At 45.7% G+C, this 22,733-nt stretch overlaps 3 protein-coding genes across 5 annotated transcripts; 1 reads left to right on the top strand and 2 right to left on the bottom strand.

Annotated features, from left to right (window-relative positions):
* Positions 1-124: 124 nt before the first annotated feature.
* Positions 125-13,624, bottom strand: ZNFX1 (zinc finger NFX1-type containing 1). Of its 3 annotated transcripts, none has more exons than XM_033075130.1 (13): positions 13,153-13,624; positions 10,318-12,393; positions 9,404-9,535; positions 8,799-8,962; positions 8,472-8,615; positions 7,937-8,054; positions 7,461-7,702; positions 7,241-7,380; positions 6,786-6,940; positions 5,995-6,140; positions 5,537-5,647; positions 4,718-4,813; positions 125-2,649 (listed from the first exon to the last, which is right to left on the bottom strand). In XM_033075130.1, exons 1-13 carry the CDS (start codon positions 13,205-13,207, stop codon positions 223-225), a joined length of 6,006 nt encoding a protein of 2,001 aa, XP_032931021.1. In that variant the 5' UTR covers positions 13,208-13,624; the 3' UTR covers positions 125-222. The 3 variants fall into 3 exon arrangements, with proteins under 3 accessions (XP_032931021.1, XP_032931022.1, XP_032931023.1); XM_033075131.1 differs by having other exon boundaries at positions 13,165-13,624; XM_033075132.1 differs by lacking the exon at positions 13,153-13,624 and adding an exon at positions 12,742-12,806.
* A 46-nt stretch (positions 13,625-13,670) lies between these two features.
* On the top strand, positions 13,671-19,982 carry DDX27 (DEAD-box helicase 27). The gene is made up of 21 exons (XM_033075134.1): positions 13,671-13,813; positions 13,897-14,034; positions 14,121-14,180; positions 14,438-14,591; positions 14,960-15,006; positions 15,165-15,251; positions 16,014-16,119; positions 16,205-16,378; positions 16,677-16,827; positions 16,977-17,076; positions 17,185-17,326; positions 17,400-17,553; positions 17,662-17,743; positions 17,817-17,994; positions 18,138-18,244; positions 18,386-18,491; positions 18,593-18,687; positions 18,788-18,914; positions 19,145-19,229; positions 19,426-19,500; positions 19,767-19,982. The coding sequence occupies exons 1-21, from the start codon at positions 13,718-13,720 to the stop codon at positions 19,780-19,782; spliced, it is 2,280 nt and encodes a 759-aa protein (XP_032931025.1). The 5' UTR covers positions 13,671-13,717; the 3' UTR covers positions 19,783-19,982.
* A 341-nt stretch (positions 19,983-20,323) lies between these two features.
* Positions 20,324-22,690, bottom strand: SNRPB (small nuclear ribonucleoprotein polypeptides B and B1). The gene is made up of 7 exons (XM_033075133.1): positions 22,606-22,690; positions 22,366-22,517; positions 21,890-22,001; positions 21,506-21,658; positions 21,006-21,144; positions 20,727-20,852; positions 20,324-20,511 (listed from the first exon to the last, which is right to left on the bottom strand). Exons 1-7 carry the CDS (start codon positions 22,606-22,608, stop codon positions 20,474-20,476), a joined length of 723 nt encoding a protein of 240 aa, XP_032931024.1. The 5' UTR covers positions 22,609-22,690; the 3' UTR covers positions 20,324-20,473.
* Between the last annotated feature and the right edge of the window lie 43 nt (positions 22,691-22,733).

Raw genomic sequence — 22,733 nt, 5'->3', positions numbered from 1 at the left:
CAGGGACAGCCCCGTCCCACCCCACAGAGACAGCACAGTCCCACAGGGACAGCCCCGTCCCACCCCACAGAGACAGCACAATCCCACAGGGACAGCCCCACCCCACAGAGACAGCGCAGTCCGGTTCGCAGCGATACACTTTATTAGTAAACAAGCAAACGGGGAAAGCAGTGGGGCTGTGCCCCTGTGTGCGCGTCTGTGCTAAGCGAGGCTCACGCCGCGTTACATCAGCCGGCGGAGGTCCTCGAAGTTGAGCATGTTGTTGGCTATGTCGGACCAGGCCGCATGGGTTGCCCCGTCCATCTCCGGGGCCAGGCTGTTGCTGCTGTCCAGAGTGTGGTTGGTGCCGCCGATGACTTCGTGGCATTCAGGGCACGTACTCGTCTGCATTGCCCCCCCGCACTCCCCAATTACATAGATATGGCCATTTCTGCACTTGAACCAGTGGCCACGGGGACAGCCGATAGCACGGACAATCTCCACCCGCTCAGCTTCAGAAATCCCCAGTACCGACACGGGCAAGACAGCATTGATCTTGTTCAGGTGAGCCTTCACTGCAGCCTCATCCTCCTCTGTGAATTTTTTTGTCCCTTCCAGGATCTCACGTGCACTTTTAATCTCTTCTGCAATGTCTGTGGACATTGTCTTATTTCCTTTGCACCTTGCCAAGAGGTTCAGCAAATAAGTCAGTCTCTGGATCTCAGACTGCAGGTCAGTGAGCTCCTGTTCTGTAAAATTGATGCGTTGCTTATCCAGCCACCTCTGCACTTCATCCAGCCTCTTTGTCAGCCCCCTCCTTTCATTCTGATCAATTTTGTCCAAAAAATCAGTTAGGTCTGCTACACGTTTGTAGAAATTAAGCAGATTTTCAATTAGTCCAATACACTTCGTGGAGAGAGCAGAAGCTTTTAGTTTATTTTCCAGCATGGTAAACTTCGAGGGCAGCTTTCTCTTTAGAACAAAACTCCGTGCCAGTTCAGCCTGCAGCCTCTGTCTGTTAGACTCAATTTCTTGTGCTGGGCCTTGGAGTTTCTGTTTCACCTGTTCTATCTCCTCCACCTGCCTTTTCACACTGGTGCCATATCTCAGATTCTTTCTGATAGGAGTCTGACACAAAGGGCATACCTTCAGCTTGACAGCATCATCATCTTTATCCATGTAGTGGTCAAGGCCTTGTGACTCAAAGATGTGGCCACAGTCTTCAAGCTGCACAAATCGAGCATCTGGGTCATCCTCAAAGCCAAAAAAGATCTGAGTGAGTTCCTCGTGGTCACAAACAAGGCACTTCTTTGGGCAGGGCTCTCCACACAATCCAACACAGGGATGACCACAGGGCAGCATCTTATCACAGGGAACATTGCAGCGAGGCCTGTTGCATGGCTCAGAGCAAAGGTTGGTACACTGGTAGTGCTGGCACTGCCACTCACATGGCTCAGCACAAGGAACACAGCTTTCCCAACATTTCTTTCCGCACTTACTGTGAATACAATAGTTCTGACATTTCTTCTGACAAGGAGGACATTCTGTAGTACAAGGTTCTTGACACTGGTGGGAGCAGATCAAGACATTCTTGCATGGGCGGTTACACGCCTTATGAAATCTTCCTCCGAAGCAAATATGACAGGAACCTGAACATACATGACCACATGCCAGTGTGACAGAACATTTACTGTAACATTGCACAGTCTCCTCACGTCCCATCGTAGTGGCCCAGCAAGAAACTTCCTGCTCGTGGCCACATTTCAATGTGGCTGTAACCTGTTCAGGACACCTCACTGTGCATTGTTGCCCACAGGAATTCCTGCATGTGTGTCCACAGGCTAATTTCTTCTGACAAGGTTCTAAGCACTTGAATTTCCACTGTGGAATAGAGCATGGCACCATCTGCTTGTGGCCACACTTAGAAATAGTTTTCTCTACCTTCACCATACATTCTCCACAGGACTCATAACATGACTTTGGGCAGCGGTGCCCATCTGCACAAAGCACCTTTTGACAAGGCTTCAGGCACTGGTAGTTTTTGTGCTCCGGGTCATATGGATGACATGCCCTTGTGCAAACATGTCCACAACTCAGCCTGAACTCACAGGGACGAGTACAGCCTCCCTCCGGGACTCTGTTGAAGTCTTCACCTGTAGATACCTGTGTCTTGGTTTCAGGGTGGTTTTGACAGCAAAGCTCCAATGACCGGCCAATGTGACCGTTCTTCTCAAGTGTTTGAATGATCTCATTCCAGAGAGGAACCTTGCCAAGCATTCTCATGTTTCCAATACAATAGAGCCCTTTCTTAGCTCTGGATAATGCCACACATATGCGATTAGGGATCTGCAAGAACCCAGGTCTCTCCGCTTTGTTGCTCCGCACCAGTGACAGCAGAATAATATCATTCTCCTCTCCCTGGTACTTATCTACTACATGAACCTTCACACCTTCAAAGATCTTTGCTGGCATGAGCTTACGCAGACAGAAGAACTGTCCAGTGTAAGTAGTGAGAATGGTGATCTGAGAAGGTTCATAGCCCTGACACAAGAAGTATTTGCACAGTTCCACTACAAAGTGGGCCTCGTGTGGGTTCTGGTGGCTTTTCCCTTCCTGGATCTCTTGTTCAGGAACCTCATGTTCCACAAAGAAGATATTAGTTGAAACACCCTGAAACAAGAGGAAGGATGTGAGAGACAGAATTCTAGTTTATGTTGCCCCAGCCTGTTTCCATATTCCTGATTATCCACTGACAGGAGGACTTTTAAAAGAGTTGACTACAGTATGCAGTTTCTGTACTTAAGTGATTTCCTCTTAGATTTCCATAGATTATTAATCAAATTCCCATTTCAATTTATTGGTAATATTTCAGTATCCTAATATGAAATCAGTTCCTGGGGGTGATTTTATTCCCTTTCTTTCATGAGATGTCTCTACTGTACATTTCCAGGTTATACCAAAGAAAACATGAAGTGTTAGTAACTTCTCAAAGCATATTCATGGTGTGAACAATGTCTTGTTATGGCCCTGTGGGAAAAATATACTAAGTTACCAGTGCACAGGACTGAGCACTTGACTAAATCATGCCTCCTCTGTTCCTGTGATAAAAACAAAGCAGCAAAGAAGATTTCCTCTTCATCAGAAAAAATAGGAATGCTAGAACTCAAGTAGTCACTTATCAGCTCATGGTGTTTAGAGTTGATTGCTCAACTGTTCAAAAACTCTATTTGCCTTGAGTTAGCAAGAGCTTTTAATTTTTTACCTATTAACTGGAATTAATCTACCTGTATTCTACTGTTCTTCTTGCCAAAACCCAGAGACTGATTTTACCAGGAAAGAACAGCTTTTGTAGATCAAACACAGATCTCTTGTTTTCCAAGGTATCCATAGTGGTAAAATGTCCAGTAGAGTAGAATTTAATTCAGTCATCACCTACACTGGTTATTGTGTTAGCTGGGAAGATTCAATTTTGATGCCTTTTGGTATCTCAAGTTTGTTTTAAGGCCAAATGGAACCACAAGATTCTCTAGAATAGATTCTTGTAGGAGTAATGGGGTAAAATTTTGTCATCTCCCAAGTTGGTGGCATTTTTCTTGTCTGTTGAGGCTTTGGTTAGCTGGATTTTGGCTAGGGTTTATTTGGGTTTCTAATTTATTTAACTAAACTGTCTTCTACGAAGACTTGATCTGGATTTCAAGATACCAAAAGAGGATCTGCCACTTTCCCAGATAGCTTATTCTAATAATTAAATCTTTACTATTAATTTTCTATTGTCTGACTTCAGCATTCTGCTATAGTTTTCAGTATGCTTCCTTCATCCAGTTAAAGAACTTTTAACTAGCAAGTCCTGTTTTTTTCTTATGAAGATTATGGTTTACATAATCTAAGCTACTGTAATGCTATTTCTGCAACTGCCTCCAGACTTTCTCCCAGGGTATTCAGTGTTTGTGTTTCAGAGATCCAAGGCCATCAGTGTAAAAGTGTAAGCTTGGCTCAGACTTCTGGGAAAATAGTTTTGGCAGAGAGCTGTGAGTGAGCCTGCAGAAAAGGGCTATGCAAGATACATGCAAGGGAAGATTACAGAGAGATGATTGTTAATAGTCCAAAGATGCAAGAAAAGCACCAACATAGAGATACATGAAGTCCTGGTCAAGGTGAGAAAATACAAATCAGAAAATAGGGAGTGAGTGTCAAGATGGAAACCCAGTATCATTAAGGAAGAAGCAAAGACTGAAACTTTTGACTGATACCCAAGGCAAGCATTCCAGTAACTTACTAAATTCTGGCAGTTTAATGAGCATGTTAGATAATAAGTGATTACTTCCTACTTGTAAGCTGCATAGATTTTCTTTGCAGATGTTGTTTATTGGTAAAATGCCCAAATGGAGAAACCAAGGAAAACGCATTCCAGTATTCCTGTCACCTATTTTATGTAAGAGTTTCATATATTATGCTTTAAGTCTTTCATTTAAGATTTCTTCCTACCTATCAAACTCCTACAATTTGTTTGCTCCTCCTTCAATTTTTTACTGTTTTTTTGAAGTCATTGGTATTGGATCCATTTCCACTGTCCAATGCCAGAAGAACTACAAATTACTTACCGAATTCTATATTGCACAATTCCTTGATTCAGGTATAAATTTCAATAACTGAATTTGACCTAAGAGTTTGAAATCCTTGAACACTTCATTTTACAGAAACTCATTTAGCCAGTAACAGGGGATTGCTGAAAACTCACTTTTATATTCTCATATTCCAGGACAGAGGGATGGTTCTCCAGCTTCTGGTATATATGAGGACTGATAAGCTGGGCAATTTCAGGGCGCATGCGGTGCTGAAACATAAAACAGTTTTATCAGTCTTGATGAAGGAGCATCATATTTTCCTGTCAGTATTCTTTTGCACCACTGTACAGACAGTGGCTGAATGCAAGACAAGGATGAATTTTCAACAAGAGACAAGAAGGGAGCACTTCCCAATCCCCACTCTCCCTCACCCCGTTAGTGACACCACTACCACTACCACAAGGAGTGATAGTAGCAGAGTTCCTTCAAGAAAATTTCTTGGTAAGTTTGTTGTACAGTAATGCTGGTTTCAGTGCAAATCTAAGCACACTTATAGATAACAAAAGCCAGCACTTCAGTCTAACTACTAAATGAGCTCTTCAGGTGCCTTTAATACAGGACTGCTGGTGTAAGAATTTACTTCCCTGGGCACCAAGATAGATGATTATAGCAATTTAGCAGGAAGCTGCCTGAGAAGAACAATGCTGTCTCACTCTGCAAAGTTCTGGAAGTTTCAGTTGCCACAATAAACTGTGTTCTTTACACAAAACCATGAGGACCACAGTGCTGTGGACAGTATCACTAAATAACTGAAAATATGCTAGAACTCTCTCTGTGCCAGTTTGACAGCTCCTATCACTCTTTTCAGAAGATAGACAGTACATTATTTTCTTTTAGGCTGCTCTTACAGTAGAAACATGAACTTAAGCGTATTAAAAACTTAAAACAACCTAAATACAAATGCCATGAAGTTTTCTGTAGCTCTTTCTTACTTGGTACTTCAGACAGACAAAGGGGAAATCCACTTTGATCAGACGTTCAAAGAGAGAGACTTCGAGGTTGAAGTTCTTGGCCAGGTCATATACATTTGCACTAGGCTGCAACTGAAAGAGAAGGGATAGGAGGTCACATTTTGGCACTTTCCCTATGTGTTAGTAGGATTTTTCACTCTCGTTTTTTGTGACTGGCTTCCCACTGAAAGGCCAGGGACTGGATTCTTGCAGAAGCACTAAATATAAAAGATACAGTCACAATCAAAATATACACAAAATTGTGTCAGTTAAACTAAAACACCAGCCCCATAGGAGCTCTACTCTAAAACTACAGGAGACAGGACCTGTGGTATCTGTGGAAGCTGGAGCAACAAACCTTGGCAATTTTCCCACACAGTGTTTGGATAGACCATCCTTGTTCATTAACACAACAAATAGAGATGTTAGTCATTAGTTACCTGCTGGTGATCTCCAATGAGGATTAGGTGCTGGCAGCTTTTACTCAGAGTAGTAATGGTGTGAGCCTCAAGCACCTCTGCTGCCTCTTCTACAATGACAATTCGCGGCTCTATGAACTGCAAGATCTGTCGGTATTTTGCAGCACCTGAGCAAGAACAGAAGATAAACCTTTGGATATAACTACATTCAAAGAGTAAGGCAATCCTTTCACATAGAGGAGTAGGCTCTGTCTCAGAAAAGACTGGGGTTCTTCTCAAGATTCTCCATTTTAACACTCAGCTTTTTGAATTTTAAAACAGCACCATACCAGGGATGGCTTCTATATGAAGAGTTATTAAGTAAGGCAGGGGATTAGTCCTATGCCTGCCTTAGTCCTTTTTCAATGAAGATACACTCAATACATTGTTCTGCACACATAAATAAGCCTAAATTGTCTTTCCAAAGGGACATACTACAATAACCTTGGTGCTACCATCTCCAGAAGGTGTTGTGGAAGTAGCAATATAGGTATTAGTTGTGCCTTATTAAGGCACAAGTGGTGCAGTTCTGTTAGAAGAATGCTACTCAAGACAGGGGGAGTACAAAGGGCACAGAAGGTGCTCATGCCACTAATTAACAACTCCCACAACAGCCCCATTTGCAAAAGAGTCAGAGATTAAAAAGGCTCCAGACTAATGCAGAGCCTGACCCAGGCTGTGAAGCAGCACACGATCCTAATCTTTCAGCAAAAAGGTTCTTTAAACATGACATAAGCAATACAATACTGGTTTGCTTCCCAAATGCTCTGCACCTGTAGTTGTCATCCCCACAATTCTGGCCTTATTGATAACATAGAGATCTTGCTGCAGCTTCAGTCTTTTCAGTCTTTCTGCTGCTTGCTGATATTCCTCTTCATGCTGCAAAATTTCATCTCGAATAAAACCCTGGTAAGTCTTCAGCCAAAGCCTGAGAAGAAAGTGCCATTATCACACACTGCAAGTAAAACAGAATGGTGATCCACAAGTTCTGAAGGGATTCAGTTCAAAACTTCCCCCATGTCTTTTGGGAAACAGATTATTACCATCTGTACTTAGTCCTGAACATTTACAAATGCAGGGCACGACATTGCTTCCCATGCAGTACAAGGAAGGTAAGAAGAAGCATGTTCAAACAAAGAGCTGAAACATCATGGCTTGACACAGTTTGCACACTGGAATAATCCTAGGAAACACCTGCCTGACAAGCTCTGCAAAATAGCTTTGTCACCTGTAAAGCCTCCAGCGGGAGTTCAGGTCAAGTTGCCACACATTCTGAATTGCATTGGCCTCTAACTCTGACATGGTGCTCAGTTTACGGAGCTCAGCTTTCATCTTCTGCTTAATTTTCCTCCTCTGGCCAGGAGTTACCTACAAGAAAAAAAAAAGCATCCCAATAAGCAGTACAGCACGAAGATTCTTTACACAGTCATGCTAATGCATGCAGTTACCTCCCACTGCATGGTCTCCTGTCGTGGATGAGCTATTCCTTCTTCCTCGTCCAGCTTCATATCCAACATGGATCTGGCTAGTTCACGAACAGCTTGGTCATCTTCCTCCTTCCTCCTCCTAGGGTTTGCTATCTTTTCATCCTCAATCACTCTCTCAGCTTCAATCAGCTCAGCCATCTCTGGGATCTTCAAAAGTTCCTCTTCTGCTTCATCTTCGTCCTCCTCCTCTCTTTCCTGACCACCTGTGAGAGTCACCAGCCACAGCCACTCTATCAGTGCAGCAGTAAGATCACTACATGGACATTAGGGTTAATCTTCTTTCCATTCCCTCACAGTATCACACATCATTCTGTGCCCATTAAGTAGCAGCATCTCTTTTCTGGCACACATACACTACTTAGGTAAATACATTTGTAGAAGATGTGTGTGGGTTAGGTGTCTTTTTGGTGTTTGGTTTTTTGTTTTGTTTGTTTTACCTGGATTTTCAGCCCATATATTCTCTGCAGCATTCTGAGTGAAGGCAGATACACCAAGTCCCAGCCACTCCTGAATGAGTGGGAGTCGTGAACCAACGAAGAAAAGCTTATCATCCTCCTAATACAGGGAAAGTCAAATCAGCCAGACCTATTGCACTTCAGAGACTTAGGATGATGCCAATGCAGCATCTTACAGCAGTGGCAACTACGACAAGTTCCCCCGAGACACCCTCCAGAGCTTATAAAGTCCAAGCAGCCCCAGATCTTCAGAAAGGGTACCCCTCCTCCCCTTCAGTTTAAGAGGTTTTTCTTTGGGTATTTGCATTTTTATGCTGCTAACGATCACTTAGAATCTCTGCAGTTAGCCCTGCCTGTCTACTGTCATTTGGCACAGCTTGCTGTTCACTCCCTTACTTTTTTGGTAAACAAATGATGCTAAAAAGATGTATGCTGGGGGACCTTCAGGCTCATTAGCAGAAGGGATGGTAAGCATGCACTGGGACTGCTTGACTCAGAAGAAAGGGACTCCTCTTACCAGACCCCTTATCAGGCTGTCCCAGTGCTGGGGGGCCATGTATGGTTTCAAGTATCTGTGATTCACAACTCCATAGGTCGTGCACTCCAACCGCCGTGCTCCTTCAAGGAGCTCCTCCTCAATCTTCTGCATCTCATTCATTATCTACTCATAACGAAGAGAAGGGTGTCACACTCAGAGAAACAAAGTTCACTAACAGCAGGAGAAAAAACTGACAGAATAATTAGGAGTAAAACAAGGTGAAAGGCCAGGGGTGGGGGAGGTTTATTATCTCCTCCAATGCACAGGCAACCCAGTCCCAGCTGCTCCCAGGAGGTCTGCATATACCTCTTCAGTGTCCCCGAAGAACTCATCTCTCAAGGCAAGTTTGTAGTGAAACTTCTTCAGCTCCTTCAAGGTGAATCTGTGCAGGGCTGCACTGGTACTCCTGCCCCCTATACGCACTATCCCACCATGTTCAAATGAGTGTATTCCTGTGAATGAGTATATTCCTGTGAATGAAAGAGGACTATTAGAACTAAAGGGCCAAGCTCAGTTTTCAGCAGTAGGACAAGAGGTAGGAAAAACACCCATTGCAAATCTTACAGTGGTTTGCTCTGAGTGAAGTTTTTTAAAATCTCTATCAATGTGGCTACAGTCACTAAAAATAATCAAACCAAAATGCAGGTTATTACGCCATACAATGAACAAAGAGTTAAGTATAGTTTCTAATTACAGGTTCTAAAAACAGGTTGACCAGAGAATTTGTGTATGAACCATTGCTTGAAGTGTTCAAGACTAGGCTGGACAGAGCTTGGAGCAACCTGGTCTAGTGGAAGGTGCCCCTGACCATGGCAGGTGGGTTGGAACTAGATGATCTTTAAGGTCCTTCCAACCCAAACTATTCTATGAGTCTATGATTGTACCTCCATCCTGCTTGCAGGAACTCTTACCTTCTAAGAACTGATCCAGTGCATGGTTAGTGTAGCAGACTATAAGGATGGGATGCTGCCAGCCCCTGGTTTGCCATGCGTGATCATTAGCCAAGAGAGCCTGAACAATCTTCAAACCCACATAAGTCTTCCCTGCAAGACAAGCTCAGAATCAGAAAAGGGTGATCCATCCTCTATGAGTGCCTTGAAACATAGACATAATCAAAAACAGATACAAGACTTATTTCTAGGCAGCCAATCTGGTCTGTACCAAGAGAACTGACCACAGGGGTAACTAGTTTACAAAATGCAGACAAAGTGACATAACACTGAGTTTCTGGCCTGTAATTGAGCAAGGCCACAGTCTGCAAGAATGTTATTTTTCAGATAAATATACCAGACCTGGACACAGGGTTTTGTCTCCCACTGCATCCCCCAGCCCACTCTGATACTGGCATCATACATGACATTTGGCTGCACATGAAACATCCACATACTATTGGACTACAAGCATTGTTGCATTGCTTGTTAAATTCAGGTACTATTTATAACAATTACAGTTCAACTTGTAACACTTTATTCACACAATGGTTCATGGCTGAATGCTCCCAAAGCTCTAATGTGCCATGAAGACAAGCAGGAGAGTGCTGCATAGCAAGAGAAACTGTGTTCTCAAAGGTGACTGAAAACTTCTTCACCCCAATATACAAGCACAGCCAACAGTGCAGTTGGTGTCTACTTGCATGTAGGTGGGCAAAGATCAGATGTGGGTATTTAAGGATATTAACTGTCTCCACAGCTCACACTAACTGAGCAACTCAAGGACTAAAGCTTTGGAGGCAGTACAGCAGGGTTTCTCTGAAGTTAATCTCCCTAGATGGGGGAATAAACGAGAACTTCTTAAATTACAGAGCCTTTAAGCAAGTATTTCTCACCAGTGCCAGGAGGTCCTTGGATAATAGCCAGCTCCTTAGTGAGTGCAAGTTTCAGTGCCTGCATCTGAGACTCATCTAATTTCAAAGCTTCCATTGAAAGCCATTGATCGGGATCTAGAATGCGGACACTTTTCAAGCTATCAGGGCACTCCTCTTGAGGTGAAGTTCTCCTAGATGATGCAAGGTTGTAGACAGTATCTGCTTTTAGGTGTGCTGGCTCCTTCACTTCATGTGAAGTCTTCGCCAAGGGTGCAAGGTTGTAGGCAGTATCCTCTTTCAGGTATGCTGGCTCCTTCACCTGTGCCTCACACTCCACAATGTACTTCTGGAATGGGAGATCTTCTTCCCGCATTTTCTGCAACCCTTCTAACACATGCCGATAGGCCTCAAAGTAGGCAGTTGTCTCTACCATGAGGAAAGAGTCTGAAGGTTGAACCCCTGCCAGCAGTGGCTGGCTCTCTTCATCAAAACAGAGCTCCACAATCCCACGGACAAGTTCGTCAGCATTACGATTAGAAACGGTGGCAAAAAGGAATGTTTCAAAGTGATCTTGGGACATGCAGACCAGGGATCCATATAGCAATCGTTTAGAATTATTCCATTGTACAAACCTCAGTGGTTTTGTGTCAAATTCGACCTTGTAAGAAATACCAGTTAAGGTACAACGTGGGGCAATAATCCGTGCATCAAAGTAGATCCTGACATCATCAAATTTTTTCTTTCTCAAATTTCTGTCCTGGAGGCTCTGCAAAACCTCCATGATACCTTCCCTTAAAGGCCTTACAAAGTCTTCTCTCAGAAGTCGGAAGTGGGTGTCAAGATAAATACTGGTGCTTTCATATCTTCCAAAAACAAAATTGGGACGTAGGAAAGGTTTCTCCTTACCGTGTATCTCATCATATGTTGGATAAATGCTCATGGTACGATAGCTTTCTTCTTGCCCATCCTGAGGTTGCACAAATGCACAGTTATCAGCTCTCAGTGTGCCTTCACGTCTCTTCTCCTGCAGATGCTGCATGAGCATCTGGACTTTATTGAGATTCTTCTCTGTCTCTTCTGTGATGTCCACACCAAAGCCTTTCAGGGCATTTATGGATGCTGTCAAGACTGTAAAGAGAATGGAGACTTTCTGCACAGAGCTGGCTGGGAAAGTACTTATCAGGTGCTGAAGAAGTGCAATGATGTGGCTGATGTGCTTAGGGTACGCGTGGCGTACAGCAGGATCTACTTGTGTTACCATGTCAGACACGTACTGTGGCAGACAGATCTTGAGAAAGTTGGACTCCTTCACATCTCTAAGAACGCGTTGGACACCCTCTCTATTCCCTTGGCAATGACATGCTTTTTGAAGCACCCAGCAAATGAGCTCAACTAAATCGGGTTTCATAGTTGTTCGGGAAAGAAGATCCTTCAACCCCAATCTGGAAGCAAGTATCATGACAATTTCTGAAGGGTCTTCGTCGAGGAGAAACTCAAGGAATTTATAGTCATTCCGTCTGGCTTGCTGAGGCTCCTTATTGTGGTGGGCACCACCTGGGGTAGCATTCTGGTAGAAATGAGGATTCTCCCGAGGTTGCACCCTCCATGTCCTACCTTCATTTCTCCACTCGCTCCTCTGCCCTCTCCCTCTAGCTCCTCCCTGAGCTCGTCCACCTGGATATCTCCTTCCTCTGCCTCCATTTTCTTGCTCATTCCAGGGTCCTCTGGTCCTCTCACGGGCTTGTCCAAGCTGAAACCTTGTTCCTCTAAATGCATTTTCTTGCTCATTCCAGGGTGCTCTGCCCCTCTCATGTGTTTGCCCATCTTGATACCTCATTCTCCTTCCCTCATTCTCCTGTTTAGTCCTGAATCCTGTGGCTTCACTGTTGGCCTGTTCACCTTGAATTCTTGATTTATTCTTACTTGATTGAAGAATCCTTGAAATAAAATCACCCATCGTCTCTTCTCTTTGCCCAAGTAGAGGAGTATCATTACCATCTTGGAGGTTTTCCTCTAACTGAGGTGCCTGGCCTGGTACATTATTTGTTCTGTTTCTGTTCCTTCCTATAAAGCCAGTGTCCAAATGAAGTGCATGCCCTTAAAAAAAAAAAAGCAAAAAAGGAGACACTCCTTAATTACAAATTAACATGCCTTGCAAAAAAAGATGAATAAGCATATTGGCCTGATAGTCAGCATATTTGAGCATTTGACATCAAGTTAAAAAATAATTATATTTGCACACAGACTTGCAAATTTGTAGCCCTTTTACTGCTAAAGAGAGTGCCATGCTTAGAGCTCACATGAGCTACAAAGACACTAAAAAACAAAATCTCTTTCCACAAAACTGAAAGCAGAAGTAAGAAGGTGAAAGATTAAGTTTTCTGCACAGGACAGCATTTCCTCGGGAGTTGGTTATCAGTGAAACAATGACAAAGGACGACACACCTGACTTGAACAGGCTGAACATAGCTCCACAGAACATGGAGCTTCTGGACACAAGCCCAGCCTCTCGGAGTGGCAGGAAGCACAGCCCACAGAGCCTTTGTCAGACTCCCCACAGGATGCTTAGGGAAGAATTGACTGCTGGAAGGAAAAAATAGCAAGAGGCTGCTGCAACACATCACCGCATCATGGCCCCAAACAGTCTCCAAGGGCAAATAAGGAAGGCTTGAAACTCAGCCTCGAGGGAAAACGTCGCTGTATCCAGGCAGGGGAGTAGCGGATCCCCCTGCACCTGCAGCACCAGCACCACAAACTACCAGCACCACAAACTACCAGCACCACAAACTACCAGCACCACAAACTACCAGCATCACACCCAGCCCTCCTGCCCTGCATTCCCCGGAGCACCCTCACCGCTCGCTCCACCTTGGGGTTGTCGGGCGTGAGGCTCCTGCTCAGAATCCTCCATGGCCCGGCCGGGGACTGCTCCGGGTCAGCTCCAGCTCTCCGGGCGAGGGCAGCGCTGGGGACCGCGGCGCTCCTGCGGCCGAACACGGAGACGCTGCTGCACTGTCCGCACAGCTCGGGAACCGCCGCGTCTGCCCCGACACCCAGCCGCGCTCCTCCTTCCAGTTCCCCGCAAAGTTTCACTTTCCAGTTCCCCGTAAGTCCCGCCCGGTGGGCAGAGCCGAGCCCCATCGCCACCGCCGGGCAGCGCTCCCGAAACGGAGCTTCTCCTTCTCTCTCCGGCTCCCGCAGCAAGGGCAAGCGAAGAGAAGGGGAAACGAGGAGAATGAGAGGGGAAGCGCGAAAGATGGGAAGCACAGCGCATCACCCCCTGTGCGGCCCTGGCACGGCTGCTTTCGGTTTCCTTTCCCGGCATCGCGGGGCGGAGGCAGCCGTGGCTCTGCCCACCCGCCCGGGCCCGGCCCCCGGCCCGGCCCAGCGCACGCGTGTGCCGCGGGGTTCCGCCTGAGCCATGGCCACGCTGGAGAGCCTGGGCCTAGTGGGCACTATCGCCGAGGGGGACGTGGTGCCCGTGGACTCCGAATCTGACGACTCCGAGGATGAGGAGGTGGGGCCGGGCAGGCGGGGGGACGCGGGCCGGGCGGTGCGGCGGGGCCGGGCCCCGCTCCTTGCTCACCGGTGTTCCCGCAGGAGCCGCGCCGGGCGCCGGGCCCCAGGCGGCGGGGGGGACGCTCCCGCGGGGACTTCAGCGCCGAGTTCGTGTTCGGGGAGGCGGAGGCCGGCGGGGACGATGCCTGGACGGCGGCGCTGAGGCAGCTCCGCAGCAAGGTGAGGCCTGAGCCGGGATGGAGCTGCGGTGCCCGCTGCTCTCCTGGGCTCCTCTTACAGCTTTCCTGTTGTGATTTTCTGCCTAGAAAGCAGCTACGACGCTGGATGAGAAGATTGAGAAAGTGAGACAGAAAAGGAAGCTCCAGGTCAGGATCTTTCTCATTGTTGAAAATGTGTTTGGCCATTCCCTCAGCCACGGTGCTCTGTCTGCAGCCCATCACTTCGACTCGGTTTGCTGCCTCATGTTGCTGGATGGATGAGGTTGTAGAATTACTAGAGATTACAGTTATGCAAAACCGTGGATTTGTGAATGGGCTCATAATAACAAACACAGATTCACAAAGGATGAAGTTTCTTTTTCATCCTTTCTTTTTAAAACATTTTCGTAGTATTTTTTTTTTAGGAAAGGGAAGCTAAGCAAATAAAAGTGAAAGATGAGGATGCAGAGGCTGAAGATGACCAAACCATAAAGAAGGAGAGTGAGGATTGTGATAGGGATGAAGAAGATGTGGAGTCTGAGTATTCAATGGATGATGAAAGTATCTTCACAAAAGCAGGTATCAGCAGTACCTTGAGATGGACAAGAATCTGACACAGAGGTGGCTTACTGGAGTAAAGTCTGAAGTGAAGCCTTGCTGGGAGTGGGCCAGAACCTTTTATGTTTTATTTGCCTACTGCAACATTCCTTCTGATTTTAATCAAGTTTATTTCAAATGGTAGCCCATAATTGAACTCATCCCTGAACAAGGATATTTACTTGCCAATTTTACTCCATTACATGCCTCTACTTGTTTCTGAGGCTTCTCCTTCAATATTTGAATTGAGAACAAAAAGTATGAGGTTACAAGTTTAAGATAATTCACAACATCTTGTTATGGGTTTAGCTGTGCTTTCTAATTCCTGTCACATTTCTCTTTTTCTGTAGATAAGGTCAAAGTGAAGGAAAAGAAGAGATCAAAAAAGGGAGAAGTGGTAAGTCTGATAAACTAGTCAAATCCCTCCAGCATTTCTTACTGAGGAATTTGCTTTGGTTAACAAATCATAGCTCAAAAACCAGCCCAGAGCCCTTGTTATCATGTGTTGTCTTGCTGCATTTGTTGTTCCAGTTTTGTTGTTGTTCCTGTTTCTAGGAAGCAGAGGGCTTTTCTGAAGATGCCTCTCAATATGATGATAACTTGTCATTCCAAGACATGAATCTTTCACGACCTTTGCTGAAGGTATTTTTTTAGTTGGTTTATTACATGTTACTCTGAAGAATAACAGACAGCCTCTCTGCCACCAATTAGAGCTGTCAAATTTGTCATTGCTTTGCAACCTCTCTGACAAGGAACTCATTTGGGAGCTAGTGTGATAGTCCTTTTGGAGCTCCTGTTATAGATTAATGGAAACTATGATTGTGTCAATCAAAGACTGAATGTGTTAACACCATCTTGAGCAAGAATTGTCACAGTGTGGTTGGAAGGGCATTTGGAGGTCATCTTGTTCCAATGCCTGCTCAAGCAAGGCCACCTAGATTTGCTGCCCAGGAACATGTCCAGATGGCTTTGAGCATCTCCAGGGCTGGAGGCTGCAACCTCTCTGTGCCCCTTGTGCTGGTACTTGGTCACCCCTGAGGTGAAAAAGTGGTTCCTGGTGTTTAGAGGGAACTAACACATAGGTTACCATGTTTCAGTTTGTGCCCATTACGCCTGTCTCTGGGCATTCCTAACAGAGCCTGGTTCCATCCTCTTTCCACCCTCCTGTCAGGTATTCATTGACATTGAAAAGTTTCCCCCTGAGGTTTCTCCAGGCTGAGCAGTCCCAGCTCTGTCAGCCTTTCCCCAGATGTGAGGTGCTCTCAAGCCCTTCATAATCTTCGTAGCCCATTGCTTGTCTCTCTCCACTCTGTGTGTTGTGTAGTGATGAGCCCAGCTCTGGGTACTGCACTCCAGATGTGGCCATACCAGAGACAGAGTTTAATTGCTTTTCCTCCTTTGTAGGCAATCACAGCTCTTGGCTTCAAGCAACCAACCCCGATTCAGAAGGCTTGTATCCCAGTGGGTCTTCTGGGAAAGGATATTTGTGCCTGTGCTGCTACTGGGACAGGTAGGGGATTGAGCAGGGCACTAGAAACAGAGAATTAGCTATTCACAATAATTGGTAACCCTTCTTAATTTTTGGTTTTTTTCAGGTAAAACAGCTGCCTTCATCTTGCCTGTCCTTGAGCGCCTGATTTACAAACCTCGTCAGGCTCCAATAACCCGTGTGCTGGTTCTGGTGCCAACACGAGAACTGGGTATTCAGGTGCACTCTGTCACCAAACAGCTGGCACAGTTCAGCAGTGTCACAACTTGCCTGGCAGTAGGTGAGTGTTAAGTGATTTATGGGAACTGTACAGCTCGTTGTAAACCTCTATACAGAACTGAGAATTCTGTGCTGTAAAACTGGAGGCTGTATGGTTATTGTGCTTCTGCGTTGTGGTTTAACATCTTCTTTCCAATATTGTGCTGTACTTGTTTATCAATTTCTGAGATAGAAAATATGGGGTAATTTCTGGTTTTAAATGTGTTTCCCATTCCTCAGGCAATCTGCCCTGTACAGGCAAATCCCTGTACTCTGCTGCAGTGTGCTCAGGGGGTCAGGCTCTATTCCCTCTCTTTCAGGTGGCCTGGATGTGAAGACTCAGGAAGCTGCTCTGCGCTCGGGGCCAGACATTCTTATTGCAACTCCTGGGCGACTGATTGATCATCTCCACAACTGCCCTTCTTTCCACCTGAGCAGTGTTGAGGTGCTGATTTTGGATGAAGCAGACAGGTAGGGTAAGCAGGACAGCAATGAAAAACATGGCAGTTTTCTGCTTTCCTTTCTCCAGGCTATCAGACTGTCCTTGTCCTGCCTTATGTAATGTTTCTTGGCCAGGCCCAGTTGAAGCTGCCTTACCTTGCTGTTTTTCTACTGTGTAGGATGCTGGATGAATACTTCGAGGAACAGATGAAGGAAATAATCAGGTTGTGTTCCCACCACCGTCAGACAATGCTTTTCTCTGCCACCATGACTGAGGAGGTAACACAAGCTGCTGAGAAACATACTGAAGCAGGAAGTTGAATGGGAGTTTGTCAGGTCTTTTACCAGAAATCATGTGGACTTTTTTTCCTTAACCTTTTTTTGTAGGTGAAAGATTTGGCTTCTGTTTCCCTGAAAAATCCGGTCCGAATTTTTGTGAACAGCAACACAGATGTTGCGCCTTTCCTGCGGCAGGAATTTATCCGGATCAGACCCAACCGGGAGGGGGACCGGGAGGCCATTGTGACAGGTTAGTGATAGCCAAGGCAGGCAGGAATCAGTGAGTGACTGTGGAGCAGCCTTCTGAGATGAATTTCTTTCAGCTCTGCTGACACGAACGTTCCAAGATCACGTGATGCTTTTCACGCAGACCAAGAAGCAAGCTCACCGCATGCACATCCTGCTGGGACTGATGGGCCTGCGGGTGGGGGAGCTTCACGGCAACCTCTCCCAGACACAGCGGCTGGAATCACTCAGGTATTAGCAGGCTTAGTTTGCAGGCTACAAAGAAGTTCCACGTTGGAAGTTTTAGTGTGGAAGTAGATGGCTACACTCATTGCTAATGCATTTTCTTTCTCTGCTCAGGCGCTTTAAGGATGAGCAGATTGATATCCTGGTAGCTACAGATGTAGCTGCACGTGGACTTGATATTGAAGGTGTTAAAACAGTGAGTATTTGAAATGCTGAGCTTCTTAATGAGGTCTTTCATGTTGTTTCCCTATTAACACTTTCTGTTACAGGTAATCAATTTTACCATGCCTAACACCATCAAACACTATGTGCACCGGGTGGGTCGGACGGCCAGGGCAGGCAAGGCTGGTCGTTCAGTTTCTCTCGTGGGTGAGGAGGAGCGCAAGATGCTGAAGGAGATTGTCAAGACTGCTAAAACAGCAGTGAAAGCCAGAATCCTCCCCCAAGGTATGTGGCACCTTTACTGAGGTAAAAGCTGGAGAGAGTATACAGGGAATATTGTGGTGCAGAGGGGACACTAGAGGAGGTGCTGAAAAACAAGATGGACTTCATGTGAGCTGCCTCTGATGTTCATATGGTATTGTTTTCAGATGTCATATTGAAATTTCGGGAGAAGATTGAGAATCTAGAGAAAGATATCTATGCAGTTCTCTGCTTGGAGCGTGAGGAACGTGAGATGCAGCAGTCAGAGGCCCAGGTAAGCAATTTTTTTAGTATCTGGTGTAATATAATCCATTATGGAGTTACCCTAAGTGTACTTAACCTGCCTACTCTAGAAAGGGAAGAGAGGAGTATTTTTTAGCTACCATGAGCTCACGTCTTGCCTGAATTATCACAGATCAACAAGGCAAAGAAACAGCTGGAGACAGGAAAAAAAGAGACTGGGAGTGAGAGTTTGGAGCGCAGCTGGTTCCAGACCCGTGAGGAGAGGAAGAAAGAGAAATGTGAGTCACAATGCTGTTTCCCTGTTAAATTCTATAGCTGCAGCTGCCCTCTGCTCTGTGCTTTAAGAGGCTCTTTATTCTCTTTTTCTTTCTTTTTCCAGTGGCTAAAGCCCTGCAGGAATTTGACCTAGCATTACGAGGGAAAAAGAAAAGGAAGAAATTTGTACAGGACACACAGAAAAAAGCCCAAATGACAGTGAGTTCATTTGTGGGCAAGTGGGACTCTGGGGAGACTACCATAATTTTCCCTTAGCAAAGCTTCACATCACCAAAACTTGTATTTTAACACCTTTCAGCCAGAGGAAAGGTCACAGTTTGAGATTTTGAAATCTCAAATGTATGCTGAGCGGCTGGCAAAGAGGAATCGCCGAGCAAAGAGAGCCAGAGCTTTGCCAGAAGAGGAACCAGCAGCAGCACCAGCAGGTAGAGACTTCTGTTTTACAGCTAACTTACTTTATGTCCCTTACTTTGCTAGAAATGGGTAAATTAATCTAGTTTGTATAGAGGGAGGATCTTTGAAGGAATGGCCACAAGTGCTGGCCCAGGATCCATGTTTGCAGTCATTTGCCTCATGCTTAGGCTAATTGTGTTCAAGAGCAGTGATGATGCTGTGGACCTCTGTTTACAACCAGTGTTATTATTCAATTTGTTAGGTCCCAAGAAGAAGAAAAAGGTGTCAGTGTTTGATGAAGAGCTGACTAACACGAGCAGGAAGGCTCTGAAGCAGTACCGTGCCGGGTAAGGTCCTAGCAGATCTACATTAGTGCAGACTGCAGGAAATGAGAATTTGTGTGCATCTCTCTACTTCCTCAGGGATACTTTGATATTGGGGAGAAGGTTCTGAAATTGGGGCAGGATTCTTTTGAGAAGTACCTGTCCTACTGGTACAATTCTGTGATGTGTGACCTCTCCTCCCTCCCCTCTCTCTCAAAAGCCCATCATTTGAAGATCGAAAACGCTTGGGTATTGCCCAGCGCAGGAAAGGAGGAAACTTCAAATCCAAGTCCAGGTATAGTTCTCTTTACTTTCTTGTTCAACTTTTGGGTTTTTTTCCCTTCTTCTCCCTCTTGTGATTGTTTAAAGGCCCTTGCTAAAAGGTGTTTTGGTTCTGCAGTACCCTCTTATTGCAGGTCTGATGCTGCTGGGGATTTTAATAACACATTCCTAGGCTTCTACTTGGGAGACCATTTTGCCTAGAAAATGCTCAGTACTCTTCCCCATCTGTCATTGAGAGTTGGGCTGATGCAATAACATTTCAATTATCTTCTCTTTCAGGTATAAGAGAAAGTAAAGTAAGAACTGTTACCAAATCGGTGATTTCAGACACACTGTACAGGCCCTGTTTTGGAGTACTGCAAGGAGACAACCTCAGTAAAATTGAAGTTTTTCTTCAAGCTGTGGAGTAGCTCTGGGATGTTTGTCAATGACCTGGTGGAAGATTGTGAAAATATCTGTAGCAACCCATGAAATAAAGGATTATTTTTCTTTTAAGATGTTGACTTTATGGATAGCTTGAACAACTGAGAGCTGGAATATGTTACATCTTTCTAGTTCATGTAATTTTTAGGCAAAAACTGAACAAAGTTTTGCTCATGTATTTCTGTGATCTCAAAAAATTAATAGAGATGAAAAAATATTCTTGTGGTTTAGAACTCATTTCTATAATAGGAAAAAAAAAGTTTTTCAAACTACCTGTCACAAAGATGGTTTCTTTAATTTTTTACCATCTCCACTCTCCCAATCTGTTTTTTTACTCTTTTGAGGTGACAAAAGTGGAGCAGTAAAAAGTAATGGCTGCACTCTTGACACAAACAGACCAGCACAACAGTAACTCCTAGTACTAGGTTTTCCAGCTTTATTAAAAAGGGCAAACATTACCAGCAGTAGATATAAAATATACATAGCAAAGTCTGACAGGTGGTACTGCTCAGTGTATTCACTTCCTCGGTCTTGTCATGGTTCAGAGGTACACTACAGAATTCTCATGGCCTTGGGGGGCGCATGCCAGGTGGAGGGGGTCCTGGGAATAAAGGAAAGAGTTGAAGATAAAAGAAGCAGCAACACTAAACAAAAAAGATGTTTTCCCCATGCTCAAAGTAGCCATAGGACCCCTTTTTGGCCCCAAAGCACCTATGACAACTTGCAGAGCTAGGGAGACACAGGAATGCATCACCCTTCAAACATTATATTACAGCTTCTTAGAGCCCCTAGGCAGTTGGGATAAGCTCTGCTCACCTCTCATTCCTGGGGGTGGTGGTCTCATGCCTGGGGGGGGCATTCCCATGGGAGCCCCTCGGCCAGGTGGCATTCCCATGGGTGGGCCCATTGGTGGTCTCATGCCTGGAGGAGGTCCCATCATTCCTTAAGCCAGAGAAAAAACAAGCATGTAAATCCAGCTGAATATTCAAGGCACTAACTGGGCGTCAGGATATCTCCCACAATACCAGATTTTCATCAGAAAAATGTTATCACCAATTTTGCAACCAAACATGAGCTCTACAGAGTAATTCCTACCTGGAGGAGGGGCTCCTCTGCTCATGGGTGGGGGAGGACCCCCACGCCCTGGTGTGTATTGAGTTGGGGCTCCTGCTATGCTGGCAGTGGCGGCTGCAGCAGCAGCTGCAACTGTTCCACGACCCTGGGGTGTCATAACCTGTAGACAAAACAAATAGACTCAGAAAAAATAGTACCTGCTTTATCAAAATAACTAAAAAATAACATTGAAATTCCCCTTCAGAAAATTACACCAGTCTTCTCTTAATTTACTAAATAACACTACAACCTGTAATACAATTCACTGGATACCACTTGAATTATGTGTGAAAAGCTGCACTTTACAACCCTCTTCCTCTGTCATATAGGACAATACCTAGGGAGATCTAGTACCAAAAAAAGCCTCAGTAGGCTCAAACTTTGTGGTAACAGAAACTAAGATTACAGTTCTTCCACTACACCAATTTCTTGCATCACACAGGTACCAAAAAATAAAAGCCACATAGGTCACAGTATCTCACCTGTTGGGATGGTCCTCCCACTCCTCTGACAGGGCCAGCTAATCCTGCTGGAGCTTGTGGCATGGGAGCACCAGCTGGTACTCCCCTCCCTGCTGCTCTCCCAACACCAGGTCCTCCAGCAGCTCCGGCGAGAGGTACCCGGGCAATTCCAGTCTGAAAACACAGAAAGATTTATCAGAAATCCTCAGATCCTACAGATGCCCACAGCCTTCCTTTGTCCAATTAAATGTCCAAGCCCACAAAGGAATTAGAGCTTCCTGCAGTGAAGATTATTGGACCTAGTCACAACAGCATCTGTAAATCTACAACAATACAATGCAAAACAAAGAAGCAAATCCATCAGATTTCCCTCCCCTTTTTCTTTAGCCCTCTGCTCATTCTTACATCTTTTGGAGGTGGTCCTTCAACCGTCATGGACACCAGGTTTTCCCCTCGCAGCAAGACAAGACCAAGGACTCGTTTCTCTTCCCGCTCTGGTTGTTTTGAATTTTTAGGTCTGGTGAGAAAAAAAATTGCAAAACAGGAGGAAAAAAAGAATGAATGAATGATGCTCTTTGGGCTTACAACAGAATAAATGACTAGGCTGCTACTCCAGACAGGAGCACATTTTTATATGCCTCAAACTAAGTATACAGAGAAGTCTAAACTGCTACAACTGGCACCACATGTTGGTTATTAGGAAAGAACTGAAACAAAGTGTCCTGTAAGCCTTGGTAGTTTGGGGATTTGACAAACGAGACTAAACCCATGACTGTTTTTGCAGGAGCCCGCAGCACAAGCTGCCCCATCGCTGTCCCGGCCCGAGCCCCGAGCCCCCCCCGCCGGGGAGCCGGGCTGGGGGCACCCCCCCGACCGCTCACTTGATCTTGCGGAACTCGTCGCAGTCGCAGAGGATGAGGTTCATGTGCTTATCGAAGGCCTTGAACGTGCCGATGAAGACGCGCCCATCCTGCAGGATACACCGCATGCGGTAGTCGATGTGCTGCAGCATCTTGCTGCTCTTGCCCACCGTCTGCAAGAGAGAGCCGCTTTACCCGGGGCCGGCCCGGAGCGGAGCTCGCCGCACCGCCGTTCCCCGGCCCCGGGCCCGCCCGGCTCACCATGGTTGCGGCTTTCCGTGCTCCCCCCGCCGCCGCCGCCGATCCCACCGCGCTCCTTCCCCCGCCGGAAGCTGCGACGCGCGGCCCCCGCCACTTCCGCCCGCGCTGCGCGGGCCCCGCCCGTTCCG

This window comes from Catharus ustulatus, chromosome 17 (assembly GCF_009819885.2).
Source record: "Catharus ustulatus isolate bCatUst1 chromosome 17, bCatUst1.pri.v2, whole genome shotgun sequence".
NCBI classification, from domain to species: domain Eukaryota; kingdom Metazoa; phylum Chordata; class Aves; order Passeriformes; family Turdidae; genus Catharus; species Catharus ustulatus.
Note: the sequence above shows the minus strand (reverse complement) of the source record. Positions and strands in the feature narration are given on the sequence as shown.

Bases quoted from the DNA above. Each gene is read 5' to 3' on its own strand.
- ZNFX1 (XM_033075130.1), bottom strand. From the start codon at position 13,207: ATGGAGGATTCTGAGCAGGAGCCTCACGCCCGACAACCCCAAGGTGGA. The intron at 7,703-7,936 runs GTAAAACAAACA...TGACTCTCACAG, and splicing joins TATATGGGCTGAAAATCCAG to GTGGTCAGGAAAGAGAGGAG. The intron at 6,941-7,240 runs GTGACAAAGCTA...CTTTCTTCTCAG, and splicing joins TCCCGCTGGAGGCTTTACAG to GCTTTGGCTGAAGACTTACC.
- SNRPB (XM_033075133.1), bottom strand. The intron at 21,145-21,505 runs GTGAGATACTGT...TTTTGTCTACAG, and splicing joins TGGGAGGACCATCCCAACAG to GTTATGACACCCCAGGGTCG. The intron at 20,853-21,005 runs GTAGGAATTACT...CTCTGGCTTAAG, and splicing joins CAGAGGAGCCCCTCCTCCAG to GAATGATGGGACCTCCTCCA.
- DDX27 (XM_033075134.1), top strand. From the start codon at position 13,718: ATGGCCACGCTGGAGAGCCTGGGCCTAGTGGGCACTATCGCCGAGGGG. The intron at 15,007-15,164 runs GTAAGTCTGATA...TCCTGTTTCTAG, and splicing joins GATCAAAAAAGGGAGAAGTG to GAAGCAGAGGGCTTTTCTGA. The intron at 16,828-16,976 runs GTAGGGTAAGCA...TCTACTGTGTAG, and splicing joins ATTTTGGATGAAGCAGACAG to GATGCTGGATGAATACTTCG.